General features: G+C 43.4%; 1 protein-coding gene across 4 annotated transcripts in view; it reads left to right on the top strand.

Annotated features, from left to right (window-relative positions):
- Positions 1–625: 625 nt before the first annotated feature.
- Positions 626–17,634, top strand: part of LOC135492365 (kinesin-like protein KIF21A) — a 57,778-nt gene continuing 40,769 nt past the window's right edge. For all 4 annotated transcript variants that reach the window (XM_064778797.1, XM_064778799.1, XM_064778796.1 and 1 more), the window contains exons 1-11: positions 626–928; positions 2,213–2,392; positions 3,099–3,141; positions 9,197–9,379; positions 12,950–13,099; positions 13,320–13,448; positions 13,840–14,028; positions 14,985–15,100; positions 15,428–15,623; positions 15,864–16,056; positions 17,047–17,371. In XM_064778797.1, coding sequence (XP_064634867.1) covers positions 885–928; positions 2,213–2,392; positions 3,099–3,141; positions 9,197–9,379; positions 12,950–13,099; positions 13,320–13,448; positions 13,840–14,028; positions 14,985–15,100; positions 15,428–15,623; positions 15,864–16,056; positions 17,047–17,371 — 1,748 coding nt within the window. In that variant the 5' untranslated portion in view covers positions 626–884. The remainder of the gene's footprint in view (positions 929–2,212; positions 2,393–3,098; positions 3,142–9,196; positions 9,380–12,949; positions 13,100–13,319; positions 13,449–13,839; positions 14,029–14,984; positions 15,101–15,427; positions 15,624–15,863; positions 16,057–17,046; positions 17,372–17,634) is intronic.

Below are 17,634 nucleotides of genomic sequence, written 5' to 3'. Positions count from 1 at the left end.
ATCACCAGTGGCATAAAGTGCCTTGTCAAAGGACCAAAAACAAGTGGCATTGCTAAGTACACGGCCACAGCGGCAGTGGCGCTACCTTGTGGGAAAAGTAAGAGGTAGTCACAAAGCCTGATGTTCGTGAAATTAGCACAAGGGTTAGGGTTAGGAAATTGAAATTAGCATAAATCACTGGAAGCGCCTACTTGAACGGTGCTGCCATCTTTCGTGAGACGTGGAACCAACCTACATGGGTAAAGAGAAAACAGGGAACATGGGCTGGAACGAAGGTGCCCGGTAAGTGGTAAGTGGCCGATAAGTGGTAAGTGGTTTTAGTTGGTGCCGAATAAGGAACAGTACAAAACAAGACATTATAAGGGTTTGGCAAGATTGCTGACGCCCCTGAGGCTAAAGCCCCTAACTGCAGGTATTAGTAAAATGATTTCCACCAATTTCACCCCGAGCTCCTACTCGTTGTCCCCTCAAAACACCGGGAAAACCCAAGTCCTTGTTCACCATTTGAACTGCGCACGTGCGAAATCTCAAAGATCACATGACCTGCTAACGCGGATTGGATATAACATTGACCGATGAAAACAGATCACGGGTGACAAATTTTTCTCTGTTTGTGGCGGTTACCGTGACACCTACTGAATGCGTGTGGTTTTTGGTGAATAACCCTTTTCTTGAATTATCAAATACAATTCGGTGCTTCAGGAATATATGAAGATTAGATCCAATGCGTTAGAAATATGCTATATCGGCGTTTTTCAGGAGTATAGAATGAATATAGTGAAGACGAAGAGTTCCGTTCGTCTCTGTACAAAATATGTCCCCACTGCATGACTGTGGGAAATGCACTATGATTGATCTTGTGTCATTTGTTTTGATTTGAGAGGATGGAAAAAGGAGATGATGAGTCGAGTGTGAGGGTTGCTTTGCGGTGAGTATTAGTTGGTTCCAGGCTCTAATGTGTATGTTCGCTGATGATTATCATCATTCAGACCTATATGATTCAGTCACGATGATATCAACCTCAACCTGATTTCTCAAAGAAGTTCGTTCCGAACAAATGGCTTCTGGCATTGTCCGAAGTTGGCTTAGGTTTTCAGACGTGTTTTGAGTTCGTGCATTTGATTTGTTTTGGTTCTCATTTGTCTTCTTCGAAAAGGCCTATTCATTAATTGTCGTGTGGATGTCAACTTGTTGCATGCCGGACAACTCCGGGTCCGGCATATTTTGCCATTTTAGTCTTGACGTCGAAATGGACATTTTTTGCTTCGAAATGGACCTTTTTGACGTCGAAACGGACCTTTTTGACGTCGAAACGGACCTTTTTGACGTCGAAATGGACCTTTTTGACAAAGACTCACCTGCACCAAAACACTTGAAACCTGTGAGAACATCAGGCCAAGGCCAGCTTCACACAATGTCATAACACCTTATCCATGGTGGCCGTTTTTGTTCCTGGTGAAATGCATGACTGATCAGCGCCCAAACATGCCAAACAAACCTCTTCGAAAAGGTCCATTGTCCATGGCGACTATGAGTGCAAGCACACAAATATCAAATGACCCAGAGAGATGACACCTACATCTACTTTTCCCATGGACCCAGTGCCAAACCCTCATGGCAGTGGCATGAATAATCTAGTATTTGTTGCATTACATGATGGTATACAAGTTTAACACTGTCAATCAGGGACATTTCAACCAAGACAAACCAGAGCCCAAATAAACCATGCATTATCAGGTGATCCATTCATGAACACAGGACCGCTGCCAACAGCTAATGCCCTGGATAATTTTATCAAATAATGCTAAGGATGGCCATAACCAAGACAGGGATGGGGGACTTGTTTCTTTGAGACTGGTGCCATGGCGGTCACATTGATTTATCTTATGGTTGCATCTCTTATAAATATTAGTGTAAAAATATGGACAGGCTTTCTGCAATTGTCTGTCCGCATTGGAAGCGGCACTTGTCGGATATGATGACATTTGGCATCTGCATCGGTCATTTTCGTGTCAAATATCATGACATGTGGATTTGAAATTGTGTATGCATCATGTTTCTATGAGCCATTGAAAGTATTGAACAACCAGATGTCTTGATTGGTGGCTCACGCAGGGCAGCAGCAAATTCAAAACTTTATTTTTCTAGCATTGTGGTCGTATAGTCCCAAATATTCCTGTGGCATAAAAAATTTCAAATTTTCTCATTACAGAATCCGCCCCAAGAATGCCCGAGAAAAGATTGATGCGTGTCAAATGTGTACGCAGGTCACCCCTGGGGAGCCTCAAGTTCTCCTCGGGAAAGACAAGGCGTTTACTTATGATAATGTGTTTGACATCACTTCCACTCAAGAGATGCTCTACAACATGTGTGCACGCTCCCTCATTGAAGGGTAAGTTTGGGCTGCCTCGAGTTATCATTTGTCCTATACCACACAATGGTTGGTTACAGACGGTTAACATCCTCAACCTGAAAGTGATACTGTCCCCACAGGATGCTGACAGTTCTTGTATCATTCTCTTTACTCAGATTCTTGAGATTCAGTCTGATTCATATACAACATTCTATTACTATTTATACGAGGACTGCATGATTCCACATAGAATCTTCTTGATACTGTGGCCAGAGTGGTATTCCTCTCAGGGGGCTAATGGGAGCTCTAGTGCTAATGCTATCACCATAGCAACTTGGAATTTAGCTAGTGATGGGTTTTCAGATACTGTATTCAATAGTGGAAACATACTTGTTTTGACAGTGTGTCGGACTAAAATAATTAAACCATTAGCAAGTTGCATCGACTGTATGGCACTTCCTTACGTGATATTCTTCAGGCTTTGAAAAAAGGTTTTTAAAACAAGATAATGTTCCCGTGCTGTAAAACTGAAAATTCTATTTTAAGATGCAGTGGCAGTAATGCAAGAGGGCCTATGTGGCATTCTACAAGTCATGCAAGTGGTCGGCTAATGACCAGGCCATAATCTACTCTGGTGAAAGTTGCTCTCCCTGCGGAAATGCTGAGAGTTTGTGATAAAAGCTTGTGCTCCCTTGGGCAACTTGTCGTGTCGTTTGTTCTGACTTTCTGTTTGATTTACTTTCAGATGTCTTGAAGGATATAATGCTACTATATTTGCCTATGGGCAGGTAAGTGTAACATGTCACCCAATGGGCATAAATAGGCTTTGGCCTGAGAGCTGATCCTTTAGGGTTCCAAATCTGAAAGTTCCAGATTTCTGCCAGTCGTGGTGCAGAGGACTATTCTCCATGAAGGCAGACAGGGCGAGCAATCCCCAGGCCTCAAATCCAATAAAAACGTGAGGTTAGTGGATGTGTGGCAGGCTTGATTGGGTTTTACTTTACATTTGGAGTGGCCAAGCATTAACCATGTACACACTTGACATCTTCATCAAGCAGCACACCAGTAATATGGCAGAGAAACTCGGTGGGTAAATACTGGTACCTACTACAATACTTGTTATAGAATCTTCAATGATCCATTTGCGAAAAGAAAGATTTTTATCAATTTGAAGCATTGTGGTCAAAGCTCTAAAAAAATACATCGTTGACAAAAAGGCCCATTGATTGATACATTACAGTTGTTAACACTACAGTTAACAGTATCGTTAATTAAGTTATTCCTTCATTTTATAAATTTTACAGATTGTTTTGGCATTTAAAAGTGGCATATTTCTGCTGGTCTATTTCCAGTGATGAATGTACATATGTCCTGCTTTATAGGAAATCCTCCTCCCATTGTCAGATAGCCTTCTATTATCTTCTCATGATAATTAGGGAAATAATTAGTTAGATATTTTGATGATGGTACTGTTTGTCCTACATAATTTACTGGGTTATCGAGTCTGATCTGAATTGGTTTTACCCTGACTTGTTGGGAGCTTATACTATACCGTCTTTTGTTGTCATCTGTGAGGGGCGCATGGTATCCGCTGGGGCTAGATGGCTGAAACATGTCATCGTGGTGACTTTGGCCAATATGCACGGGTGGCCTTTGTCATGATGGTGACTTTGGCCAATATGCACGGGTGGCATTTGTCATGATGGTGACTTTGGCCAATATGCACGGGTGGCATTTGTCATGATGGTGACTTTGGCCAATATGCACGGGTGGCATTTGTCATGATGGTGACTTTGGCCAATATGCACGGGTGGCATTTGTCATGATGGTGACTTTGGCCAATATGCACGGGTGGCATTTGTCATGATGGTGACTTTGGCCAATAGGCAATATGCACGAGTGGCATTTGTCGTTTTTGCGATTGACCTACTTTTGCGTGTCCTGGCGGCAATCTTGAGAATCTGCTCTCATATCTACTCAGCACAGCCCCAGGTTTGCATGTCCTGTTGGCCTTTCTTTGGTTTGGGGGAAGAAGTGACACTGTTTCTTTTTTGAGAGGAAGAATTTTGACTTGCACAGCTTGGCTTTGAACGTGACGTGGTTGTTCAGTTCCGCCACTCTCAATTCGAACCCTTCAGGCAGACACTTGGTGGTCTTCATGGGGCAGGACGAACATGGTCATAAAAATACACTCATCCACTGGCGTGTTTTGTCGTTAGACACTTCAGGTACAATTCACATAGGATAGACACCTATATTAGCAGAGCGAGTGTGGTTTTACATGTATAATGTTGACACTTCAGGTACAATTCACATAGGATAGACATCTATATTAGCAGAGCGAGTGTGGTTTTACATGTATAATGTTGACACTTCAGGTACAATTCACATAGGATAGACATCTCAGAGCGAGTGTGGTTTTACATGTATAATGTGTGTGTTCAAGTCAAATGATTAGTGCATTCAAAACTGGTCATTCAAGAGACTTGGTTTAAAACACCAGCACAAGAAATGTGGTGACATGCAGGCCTGTGAACTTTACATTGGATTATAGGAAGAGTTCATCTATAGTTCCCTCGTGGTGGTGCAGCCGTTTCTGATAGCGACTTGAGAAATAGGGGTGGTTCAATCAGACAGTCCACATCATATTTAATAGGGTGGTAAAAATGATAAAGAACACACTGTCACTGTCTGGATTCTCATCATGGCTTCAGGTCATAAAATGTTTGAGAGCTCCACATTCAACTGAGTACCTTGAATGACATTTCAAAACCAGAAATGGTAATAAAATCATTGCATGCTCTTAACTTTCATTCCATTTTGTTCCTGGAGAGTGAAGAGTGTTGCATGCCATGGGCCGTTCATCTTTCTAAACCTGGGTGTTCTTGTGAGTCATGCCAAGTTACTATTGTCTCTATTGAGTGGAGATGCCCCCCTTGTCGCAGAACGTCTGAATCATTCTATTAAAGAGGTTGAATAGCGCCTCCAGAAGCAAGCAACAGCGCCACCCGTAGCAGAAATAAGAACTGCTTAGTGACGTCATGGTTTCCATATACGGCATCTCATTTGCATATTTTTACAACCTTATTTACTACGAGTTATAAATATGCCAGTAGCACGTGGATCATGCCGGGCGGCGCTGTCAGGTGTTTCCACTATGGGTTACATAATCGGCTACAAAGAGGCCAGTGTTCTAGTAAATGAAGTTAGCAATGATAGCGAAAGAATGTTAGTGTATGTTACGCAGTCAATAGCGATAGTAGTGAGTTGGAGAGAGGAGAAAATGGAAAATGGAGTGAATAGTAGTATGGATTTCGAGTACCAAGAAGAAACTTTGCAAAGTTTTCATCAAACTGATAATCATATTCCTTCCTTCTCTGTCTCCAACAATTAAAAGTTGCTGCAGTCAACCTGATGCGTTTATCCGCGAGCGAATCGACGAGACAAGCATTTTTCAAGCATCCGAATGGCACCTTACAGATCCGCAAGGGGCGCGTTACCGAAAATGTTGCAAAAATCAATAACGTGATCGTAAATATTGTCATATTTTTCAAAATGAGAGTATGTAAATGATACGCAGACGGTAAACCAATGAAAGGCCAGTATCTATTGAACCTTACAAGTGATTTGGGGGCCTTGAAACTCCTTATATTTATCAATGAAACCTTATTCCCGCCTAAGGTTTTGACCGGGCCGTCCAAAACTCCACATTTTTTGACGGGCCATTCCCTTTAAGTAACTGTATCAGTTGATGAAGCTGCATTATACACATCAATACAAAGACGAGACATGATCCTAAACACGCCTTCTTCCACCTTTCAATTGGAATCAACGTGTTCTGAATCACGCCAAAGTGGTGTCAGTTGTGATACCCATCCACAAAGACCCCACCTCAGCGACTCCCCTTGCACTGGTGATGCCCGTAAGCTCCCAACACAACTCAACATCAAAGTGGTGTCAGTTGCGATACCCTTCCACAAAGACCCCACCTCAGCGAATCCCCTTGCACTGGTGATGCCGGTAAGCTCCCAACACAACTCAACATCAAAGTGGTGTCAGTTGCGATACCCTTCCACAAAGACCCCACCTCAGCGACTCCCCTTGCACTGGTGATGCCCGTAAGCTCCCAACACAACTCAACATCAAAGTGGTGTCAGTTGCGATACCCTTCCACAAAGACCCCACCTCAGCGAATCCCCTTGCACTGGTGATGCCTGTAAGCTCCCAACACAACTCACCATCAAAGTGGTGTCAGTTGCGATACCCTTCCACAAAGACCCCACCTCAGCGACTCCCCTTGCACTGGTGATGCCCAAGGGCTCCCAACACAACTCACCATCAAAGTGGTGTCAGTTGCGATACCCATCCACAAAGACCCCACCTCAGCGACTCCCCTTGCACTGGTGATGCCTGTAAGCTCCCAACACAACTCACCATCAAAGTGGTGTCAGTTGCGATACCCTTCCACAAAGACCCCACCTCAGCGACTCCCCTTGCACTGGTGATGCCCGTAAGCTCCCAACACAACTCACCATCAAAGTGGTGTCAGTTGCGATACCCTTCCACAAAGACCCCACCTCAGCGACTCCCCTTGCACTGGTGATGCCCAAGGGCTCCCAACACAACTCACCATCAAAGTGGTGTCAGTTGCGATACCCTTCCACAAAGACCCCACCTCAGCGACTCCCCTTGCACTGGTGATGCCCAAGGGCTCCCAACACAACTCACCATCAAAGTGGTGTCAGTTGCGATACCCTTCCACAAAGACCCCACCTCAGCGACTCCCCTTGCACTGGTGATGCCCGTAAGCTCCCAACACAACTCACCATCAAAGTGGTGTCAGTTGCGATACCCTTCCACAAAGACCCCACCTCAGCGACTCCCCTTGCACTGGTGATGCCCGTAAGCTCCCAACACAACTCAACATCAAGAAGCTTTGACAAAGCTGGCATCATACTGTGTCGTGACAGGGGTATTTAGATTTTTTGCCATTTGATGACTCACTGTACATGTACATTGTCCTTTGATAGTGGTTGCTGCAATAAAGGAATTGAATTTTTCTCAGCTGATCAGTGGATTAGGAGCATGAGGTCTTGCTGCCAGATCTCACTGTGCACAAGATCTGGCAGCTCGTATAAAAAATGCTTTGCATCAAGATCGAGTCTTCGTGTGGCAGCCAGAAAATCCACATATTGACCTTCACCTCTAGTGGCTGAATCAAGTCCTCCAGTGGCAGCCAGAAAATCCTCATCTTGACTTTCACCTCTCAGTTGCTGCATCGGCAAGAACCAGCCTTCTCTATTGATTGATTCAAAACCTTGGTGATTGTATTATTGTCCCCTCTCAGCCCCTTCTTTTGTTATTGATCATCGGGTTGCTGTGGAAAACAACCAAGCAGTCACTCTCGATATAGATACTGTAATCCATTTATTCATAGTGTTAGAGCTTGCTGAATGCAGTATTGTGTCTGCCAGAGGGTTCTTGGGGTCAGCTAAATCGAAATCATTGTTATTGAGTCTGACCAGATCGCTGTAGTGTCTGTGGAGAGCTTTCAATTTCAAACACGTCCAGTTGAAAAAGTGCAGTAAATGTAGGCTTGTGAGGGGTCAAATATAGCTGCTGAATCCAGAGAAAGTGGAGACTGTCAAATAGTCTCCTCTAAATCACATGAAGAAGGAAGGGTACAACCTATGTCTGGGGTGGATCCAGGATTATGAGAAAGGGGGGGGCCACTGATCTTGGGGCACACCAAGAACACCATAAAGCACCGGTTTTTTTAAAGCATTTCTCTCAACAAAAAACCCTCTTTCAGCAGAAAAAAGGGGAGGGGGCGGTACGGCCGCCTCCTAATTCTGTCCATGTATGTATGACTTCAGAGGTGACAAGTCTGATGTTTATTGTTGACATCAGTCTAATCCACTGCTTATTCCACTCATTTTGCAGCAGTTTGCCTGATGTTGTATGGTGGTAGTGCTCGGCAAGAGGGAATTGGAAATGTTCTTATGGAGCAGTCGTGATGGCCATGCACTTGTTGGCTGATGATAATTGATCTGATCATAGTGAGGATAATCAATGAAAGATGGAAGACATGTGGCCAAACAACTAAATGTTGCTCTTTTCAATGACACCATGCAGTAAAAAGGATTATTTGTTACAAATCATTAAGAACCAATTGTCATTTGTCGGCCCATTAATTATTCCAGCAAAAACGAGGCTAATCACAGGAAAACAACCCTGTGTTCCATGCAGCAATTAACATAACAGCTTATTATAATGTTATTTTCACAATGCACCTCTGGCCCTGCACCAACATTGAAAAAAGGAACAATGGGGTCCTATTCTTTACCTGTCTGATTAGCTCAAAACTGGGTAAAATATTGTAAACATTTGTCCACAATCAATTACAGAGTAGCATTATACATGTTGTGTTGGATAATAGCGTTATGGAAAGGTTAATATGATTGGTCTGAGGAGAAGAGGGGGTCAACTCTGGCACACTTCTCCACTTAAAATGTTTGTTGGAACATAACCACATACATGACATAATTTGTTAAAACATTTATTGTTAAGAAATTATTTCATAAAGACAGCGTAGCTGAATTATAAATCTAATGGCTGTTGATCTCAAACAGAATACAGTATGTACTGTCATGGCTGTAGTGTTTGATACGAACAGTCGCACCAGAAAATGGCTGCTTCTGCAAAATGATCCAACACCAGAAAACTTTTCCTGGTTAAAAAGCTGACAGCCGAAATGTGAAGATACATGAGCAGGAAAATGGCTGTTGTAGAAAATAGCTGCAGGAGCCCTCTTTTATTCCTTTGTCTTATTTATCGTTCCAGACTGGTGCTGGCAAGACATACAGCATGGGGACGGGGTTTGATGTCAATGCGAGTCCCGAAGAGATAGGAATCATCCCTCGCGCCGTTGACCACTTATTTCAAGGGATCGAGGCACGCAAAAATCAGGCGAGGGAGAGAAATGAAACACCGCCAGACTTCAAAGTCACTGCTCAATTCATGGAGGTAAGACTAAGAGACTCCTTCTCTAATGGATTGTACTTTGATTGATTGAGGAAGGTATCTTTACCAGGATGTCCTCAGGGCTCCCTCTGTATTGATGCCATGCAAAGATGGAAACAGAAACTTTTATTTTGAAATAACAGTCTATTTTTATTTCTTCCTCCTCCGAGCTGCCTCTGCAGAAGTCTTCCGTGAAAGCTAAACAAATTTTGTTTCAATTTTTATTCCATCATCCTCAGCTTGTCCTTGGATGAAAAAGCACACTAACTAAGGTATAAAAAAGTCTCGCCTCAGCCAGTGAGACTGAGAGCCCCATGATTCATACATCACTCGCCTTTTGTTCATGTATATGTTCTGTCAGGAGACTGAGAGCCCCAGGATTCATACATCACTCGCCTTGTGTTCATGTATATGTTATGACAAACCAGTCCCGAGTGATAATGATTTACAAACTGGTAACCATGGAAACAGCCTCATGTTACATAGATTGGGCTGAGATCAAATTCATTGCGGGTGTGATTCAGAATAAGCCAGCAAGTGAATGATTGATACCTGCAGGGGAGTGAGGAGGGTGTGTTTAGTTGGTTAGTCGCCCCCAAAGTCCCTCCAATCATCACCAGTACTGAGCTGTGATCTATTGTCACAACCAACACACATGTCCACACTCCACCAGTCTATACCACCAGGCATATGTCTCCATCAGACAATGTCTCTAAAATGACTAACATACCCTCTTCATTAGCACTCTAGCCAGCTGAAATAATTTCATTATATTCTCTGACCACATTTACTTTAGCTTACTTAATCTTACAACAAAGATGATTTAAGCTTTTATCCCTTTCATGACCCTTTGTAATTGCTGTTGGCTATTTATGCTGGGGATTTAGAGGTTAGCCTAATTGAGAGACCATTGGCCAATATGTCAAGAAGTACACTTCTGTGAATGACTAGTGCTAGTCTGTAGATGATTAAATATAATTGGCAAAACTCCAGACTGAAGGTGTCCACTGCTGCGTGTTTGGTGCCATTGATATCGATCATGTTGGTCGAAAAGTCAAATTTGATGAAGAATTAATGCCAATCTTCTTCATCTGCACCTGATGATACCCAATCAAAATATGGTCTGAAATCACATGATCTCATCACAGGATTTCGGAACAGTAATGATCACATGACACATGCTTCTCCTTCGGTCAGAAGTGGTCAGGGAATCGGGAATCCATTCGTTAGAAATGATTCATGATGAACATACAGCTCAATGCCAACTTATAACTGGCTATCAGTGAGAACTTTCATGGCCATTACACACAGAACGATTCCAAGGCCTTTCCACCTTATTAGACAGAGTGCAGTTGATTGTGTCTTTGTATCACACAATCATCAGTAACTCCCTCATTAGTTTGGTGCAGGACGGGTGAACCCGGCCTATAATCACATGTGTGGTGTTATAATGCGTCTGAGAACCGTGAAATAGGAATGAGTGAGCCAAGACTTCCTCAGGCATGAAACTGTAGAGTAGGGCAAACTTGTTATGATCTTATAATGGTCACTATTGTATTTAGTTCCCCTGTCCTACATCCATGTCCTTGGGAAAGTTCAGGAACTGGCAGAGGAAATCATAAGAAATAATGGTGCTCATTAGAGTGTGGAAAGTGGGTCAGCTGTGCGGAGGTGACATTTGAAATCTTGGCCCTTGAAATAAGAAGCCCATTGCAATGTGATTTAGGTTATGACATGAACTGAGGTGCTTGCTGTTGTTATCATGAGTGTTGTGGTGGACATGGTTGGAATGAATGAGTGCATGGCGATATCCAGGCCTGTTGAGCATGTCGGTTGACATGGTGGATTTGATGTAGGCTTTCAGTCTACTTTTGTACCAAGTGCCCTTCCAGACAGACAGTTTATATTATTATTATACAGATAATATTTGAAATCTAATGTTTGTGCATTTTGTATAAATTCTTCTGTGTTTGGCGTACATAGCCATTCTGACTTACCATCACTGAATGCCATAAATATGCACCAATAGTTTGTGGATGTCATTACCAGCATGTTTTACCATCTCGAGTATTCTCAACACATCAATCATTACCAGCATGTTTTACCATCTCGAGCCTTCACAACACATCAATCATTCTCGTAGCATGTTTTACCATCTCGAGCCTTCACAACACATCAATCATTCTCGTAGCATGTTTTACCATCTCGAGCCTTCACAACACATCAATCATTCTCGTAGCATGTTTTACCATCTCGAGCCTTCACAACACATCAATCATTCTCGTAGCATGTTTTACCATCTCGAGCCTTCACAACACATCAATCATTCTCGTAGCATGTTTTACCATCTCGAGCCTTCACAACACATCAATCATTCTCGTAGCATGTTTTACCATCTCGAGCCTTCACAACACATCAATCATTCTCGTAGCATGTTTTACCATCTCGAGCCTTCACAACACATCAATCATTCTCGTAGCATGTTTTACCATCTCGAGCCTTCACAACACATCAATCATTCTCGTAGCATGTTTTACCATCTCGAGCCTTCACAACACATCAATCATTCTCGTAGCATGTTTTACCATCTCGAGCCTTCACAACACATCAATCATTCTCGTAGCATGTTTTACCATCTCGAGCCTTCACAACACATCAATCATTCTCGTAGCATGTTTTACCATCTCGAGCATTCACAACACATCAATCATTCTCGTAGCATGTTTTACCATCTCGAGTATTCACAACACATCAATCATTCTCGTAGCATGTTTTACCATCTCGAGTATTCACAACACATCAATCATTCTCGTAGCATGTTTTACCATCTCGAGTATTCACAACACATCAATCATTCTCGTAGCATGTTTTACCATCTCGAGCCTTCACAACACATCTATCATTCTCGTAGCATGTTTCACCATCTCGAGCCTTCACAACACATCAATCATTCTCGTAGCATGTTTTACCATCTCGAGCCTTCACAACACATCAATCATTCTCGTAGCATGTTTTACCATCTCGAGCCTTCACAACACATCAATCATTCTCGTAGCATGTTTTACCATCTCGAGCCTTCACAACACATCAATCATTCTCGTAGCATGTTTTACCATCTCGAGCCTTCACAACACATCTCGAGTAGGCCTATTCACAACACATCAATCATTCTCGTTTTGATTTAAGTGGTGACATTTTATGAAATTTTCTCTCATTAATCAAATATTATAGTGTGATTTTTTCCACTAGCTGTTTGTGTGAGAGATTTTTGAAAGCTCATTGAAGTGCCTCTGAAACGGTTAATCATTTTAAATTTATTAAGTCCCCCAATTCTCTTTGTCCCTTGGATTCACTTCTGGTGAAATTTTGAAATATTTAGGGTTCTTGTACCAGCATTTGAGTGTAGATGGCAGCACCTCCTGGTTGCAAGTCAAGTTGTTTAGGCTCCTTGAGAGAGCACTCCACTCATAGTGGTGATGATTATAGTTGTCCAGTTCTTGAGCAACATATCCATATTTTGAAGGGAGACAGTTACAGCATTCTCTCTGCTGCACTCTCCTGCTTCATTTCCAGTTATACAATGAAGAGATCATTGACCTGTTGGATACGACGCGAGATCCGAGTGAACGCAACAAGAAGTCACACATCAAAATCCACGAGGATGCTGGTGGAGGGATCTATACCGTGGGAGTTACGACACGTCCTGTGGCTTCCATGCAAGATGTGAGTAGTGCTATTGAATAGTGCTTAGTGACAGCTTTATAAGGAATAGCCTTGTCAATAGGTTGGCCAGAAGCTTTCGGCACCCCACACCTTACATAAGGTGTCTCACCATCAGTCATTAAGGAGTTCAAGAAACAATCTTCATGCTGTATTGAACAAAATAGAATGGCAAGCCATCTCTTATGACACATCAGTAATGTGTTCTTCTCTTGTTTTTCAGACAATGCATTGTTTAAAAGTTGGTGCTTTATGTCGAACTACCGCGAGTACGAATATGAATTCTCAGTCGTCCAGGTCACATGCCATATTCACACTCCACGTCAAGCAGCAGAGGGTCGTGCCAGCGGAGGTGAGGTGGCTACAGATAGAGTCAGCTTGTCATGGCGATCATTTCAAAAGAATCCTTACTCAGTACTTGAGTATCTATCACTAATTTTACAAAGCTGCTGCATTGGAATAAAGATCTTTGTCAGTAACGTCCAGCAGATTTAACGTCATAAAAGAGAAAAGAGTCAACATAGTGAACATGTTAAAGGTCTCAGTCACCAGGCTAGAGTAACAACTGGAGAGGCATGTTCACAAGAGCTAAACAAAGAATAAGGCAAAGTCCACCCTGATGAGGACACTATCACAAGACAAGTGGTGCTGGTAGGCATTTACACCACTTGAACCCACAAGAACTGGTACAATTGCTGATTGAACCCAGTCCAGACTTTTATTTAAGATTGATCATTTTTCAGGCTGAAGGAGAAGAGGTTGAGGGAGAGGAAGAAGAAATGGTGCAAAGAGACAGCAGTCCACAGCTGTGTGAGTTTGAAATGCTCACTGCCAAGTTTCACTTTGTGGATCTTGCTGGCTCAGAGAGGCTGAAACGCACTGGTGCTACTGGCGATCGGGCCAAGGAGGGTATTTCTATCAACTGTGGTTTAGTAAGTATGTTGCAGCCGACAAAAAACACTACCACATTTGATGAGCCTTTATCACAGCGTATGGCCAGGAATGGAATTGTTACATAATAACTGAACGAAGAAGAAGATTGGCCCTCCATTAAGCCCTCCATGTCCACCCAACCATCCTGGTTTGTAGCATCCAAAAGCATCTTCATATGCGACTCAAATACTCATCACCTATAAACATGGCTGGAATTTCCCCTATAAACATGGCTGGAATGTCCACTATAAACATGGCTGGAATGTCCCCTATAAACATGGCTGGAATGGCCACTATAAACATGGCTGGAATGGCCACTATAAACATGGCTGGAATGTCCCCTATGAATCTGGCTGGAATGGCCACTATAAACATGGCTGGAATTTCCCCTATAAATCTGGCTGGAATGGCCACTATAAATCTGGCTGGAATGTCCCCTATAAATCTGGCTGGAATGTCCGCTATAAACATGGCTGGAATTTCCCCTATAAATCTGGCTGGAATGGCCACTATAAATCTGGCTGGAATGTCCCCTATAAATCTGGCTGGAATGTCCGCTATAAACATGGCTGGAATTTCCCCTATAAATCTGGCTGGAATGGCCACTATAAATCTGGCTGGAATGTCCCCTATAAACATGGCTGGAATGTCCCCTATAAATCTGGCTGGAATGGCCACTATAAACTTGGCTGGAATTTCCCCTATAAATCTGGCTGGAATGGCCACTATAAACTTGGCTGGAATTTCCCCTATAAATCTGGCTGGAATGGCCACTATAAACATGGCTGGAATGTCCCCTATAAATCTGGCTGGAATGGCCACTATAAACATGGCTGGAATGTCCCCTATAAAGCCATCAGTCGTGTGATGCTTGGACATCTACTTTTACTCGCCACGGACCTGGATGCGGCCGTCTTGTTGTGCCCGCTCTAAATGTGTGGATTCCCTGTTGCAGCTTGCGTTAGGAAATGTGATATCTGCCCTTGGTGACAAGATGAAGCGAGGTTGCCATGTGCCTTATCGAGACTCAAAGTTAACCAGGTTATTACAGGATTCACTCGGGGGCAACAGGTAAGTTAAGGTGAACCTGATCTGGTTCTCACTGTCAGGATTCTTGTTACCCTACATCAGAACAACTCCTGGCTGAGGTTGAGGAGTCGTATTGATGTCAAAGGAGGAGAAACCAGAGTGAAACCCAGCTGACCTGGCAAGTTGAGCCACAAATGAACCTGAGTGGAAGCCATGGAGTTGGATCATCTTCACCACTCGTCCTCTCAGGATTTAATGACTGTCAGGGAGGGAATGAAACTACTGGCCTGGACTATTCAGCTGGGCCATATTTGCTTTTGCTCCAAACTATCAGGCTTGTTTCGTGTACAACTTGATGATCTTTTCTAGCCGCACAGTGATGATTGCGTGTGTGTCGCCCTGTGATCGAGACTTCATGGAGACATTGAATACATTGAAGTATGCCAACCGTGCTCGCAACATTCAGAATAAGGTGACGGTCAATCAAGATAAGACGAGTAAGCAGATTGCGGCGATGAGGATGGAGATTAAACTCCTGCAGGAAGAACTGATGGAGTACAAACAGGTGAGATGACATGGGTGAGCTGGGTCTGGTCAAACGTTGCTTTCCCTACTTGAAGCACTGTGTCACTATGTTGGTTGGTCGCTTCCTCATTCTAGCCTGGGGTACAGCATCTCAATCAACCACTGGCTGGTTATGGGTCCTGCCACATCTGATTTCAACCATGACTCTATGTGTATGTAATGTAGAGAAGAAATGATAGTGTCTACTTTGTTTCTGCTGACAAAGTGTTGACTATTTCAGGGTAGGAGAGTGGTTGACGGTGATGGTGTTGAGACAATCAATGATATGTTCCATGAGAACACGATGCTACAGACAGAGAATAACAACCTGAGGAAGAGGATCAAAGCCATGCAGGAGACCATCGAGAACTTGAACGCGAAGAATGTGCAGCTTCTCTCTGAGCGAGCGTTACAGAATATCACCAACATCTCAGGTAAAGCTTGCTTCACTCTGACCCACTGTGGAAGGACCCTATCTGATGTAACCTCACTTTTACAATGAACTATAACGGCACAAAAACTAAAGCCAGGTGATGCTGACTTCCAACCAGGTTAAAACATTGACTGTAACAGACCATGAGAACATCATATGATGCCGTGCCGTCAAATTCACAGGTCCTGACATTTCTCATTGCTCTGTTCTGGAGGCTGGTCAGAAAGCTTGTAGATCTTACAGAAGCTTACAGAATTGTTTTTTCAAACTTTTCACCATCGGTTGACTCACTTCGAGATTAGTTAACTAAAGATTGAACAGTGATATTAACAAAGTAGTTCTGATATCATTGGTCAGGAAAGACGGGCGATAGTTAAAACTCTCTTCATGTTGGCAATACTTTCAGCGATACCTTGGTAGGGTGATTGGTTGTATATCAGTGGATGATTTTGGCAGCTAACTCATTACTCGTACTCATTTGATGTTTGCAGGGGACGCCAGCCAAGCTAACTCATTACTCGTACTCATTTGATGTTTGCAGGGGACGCCAGCCAAGCTAACTCATTACTCGTACTCATTTGATGTTTGCAGGGGACGCCAGCCAAGATGACTCATTACTCGTACTCATTTGATGTTTGCAGGGGACGCCAGCCAAGCTAACTCATTACTCGTACTCATTTGATGTTTGCAGGGGACGCCAGCCAAGCTAACTCATTACTCGTACTCATTTGATGTTTGCAGGGGACGCCAGCCAAGCTAACTCATTACTCGTACTCATTTGATGTTTGCAGGGGACGCCAGCCAAGCTAACTCATTACTCGTACTCATTTGATGTTTGCAGGGGACGCCAGCCAAGCTAACTCATTACTCGTACTCATTTGATGTTTGCAGGGGACGCCAGCCAAGCTAACTCATTACTCGTCCTCATTTGATGTTTGCAGGGGACGCCAGCCAAGCTAACTCATTACTCGTACTCATTTGATGTTTGCAGGGGACGCCAGCCAAGATGAGATCAGCAAACTTATCCAGGGATACATTCAGGAGATTGAAGAACTCAGGACAAAACTTGTCGAATCTGAAGCGCTGTGTGAGACACTTCGCAAACAGTCCGCACGATCACCCTCCAGTCGATCCACGAGTTCCATGGGCATGTCCATGGGCTTGTCGACACCGATGCAGTCGATGGGGGGTTTCGGTGGCTATGATGTCAATGCGTCACATGACGATCAGGTGGAGGACATCCTTGAACTCGCCAAGCAAGATCTGCAGAAGCTGAAGAAGAAGACATATTCACGGCAGAGTAGTAAGACAAAGAGGTGGGTTTGCAGTAGATGTCCCTCATCATGGACTGGCATCAGTGTCCATGCCTTTGCACTGGCAAATACAAAACATTCTGCTGTGCCTTCGTGTTGCCAGTCAAGATGTCTGAGCCTCAGGCTCCATATAGAAGTTGATGTACATTCTCATATGTCTAGTAGGCGTATTGAAATCCTCTTGATGACAACTCTCTCATGATACTATATAGTTGACTGATTCAGATTTGTTTTTGAATTACTTGAAATCACCCTATTCCTTTGGA

Source organism: Lineus longissimus, chromosome 8 (assembly GCF_910592395.1).
Source record: "Lineus longissimus chromosome 8, tnLinLong1.2, whole genome shotgun sequence".
Classification (NCBI taxonomy): Eukaryota; Metazoa; Nemertea; class Pilidiophora; order Heteronemertea; family Lineidae; genus Lineus; species Lineus longissimus.
This window is presented reverse-complemented; position numbering and strand designations above follow the sequence as displayed.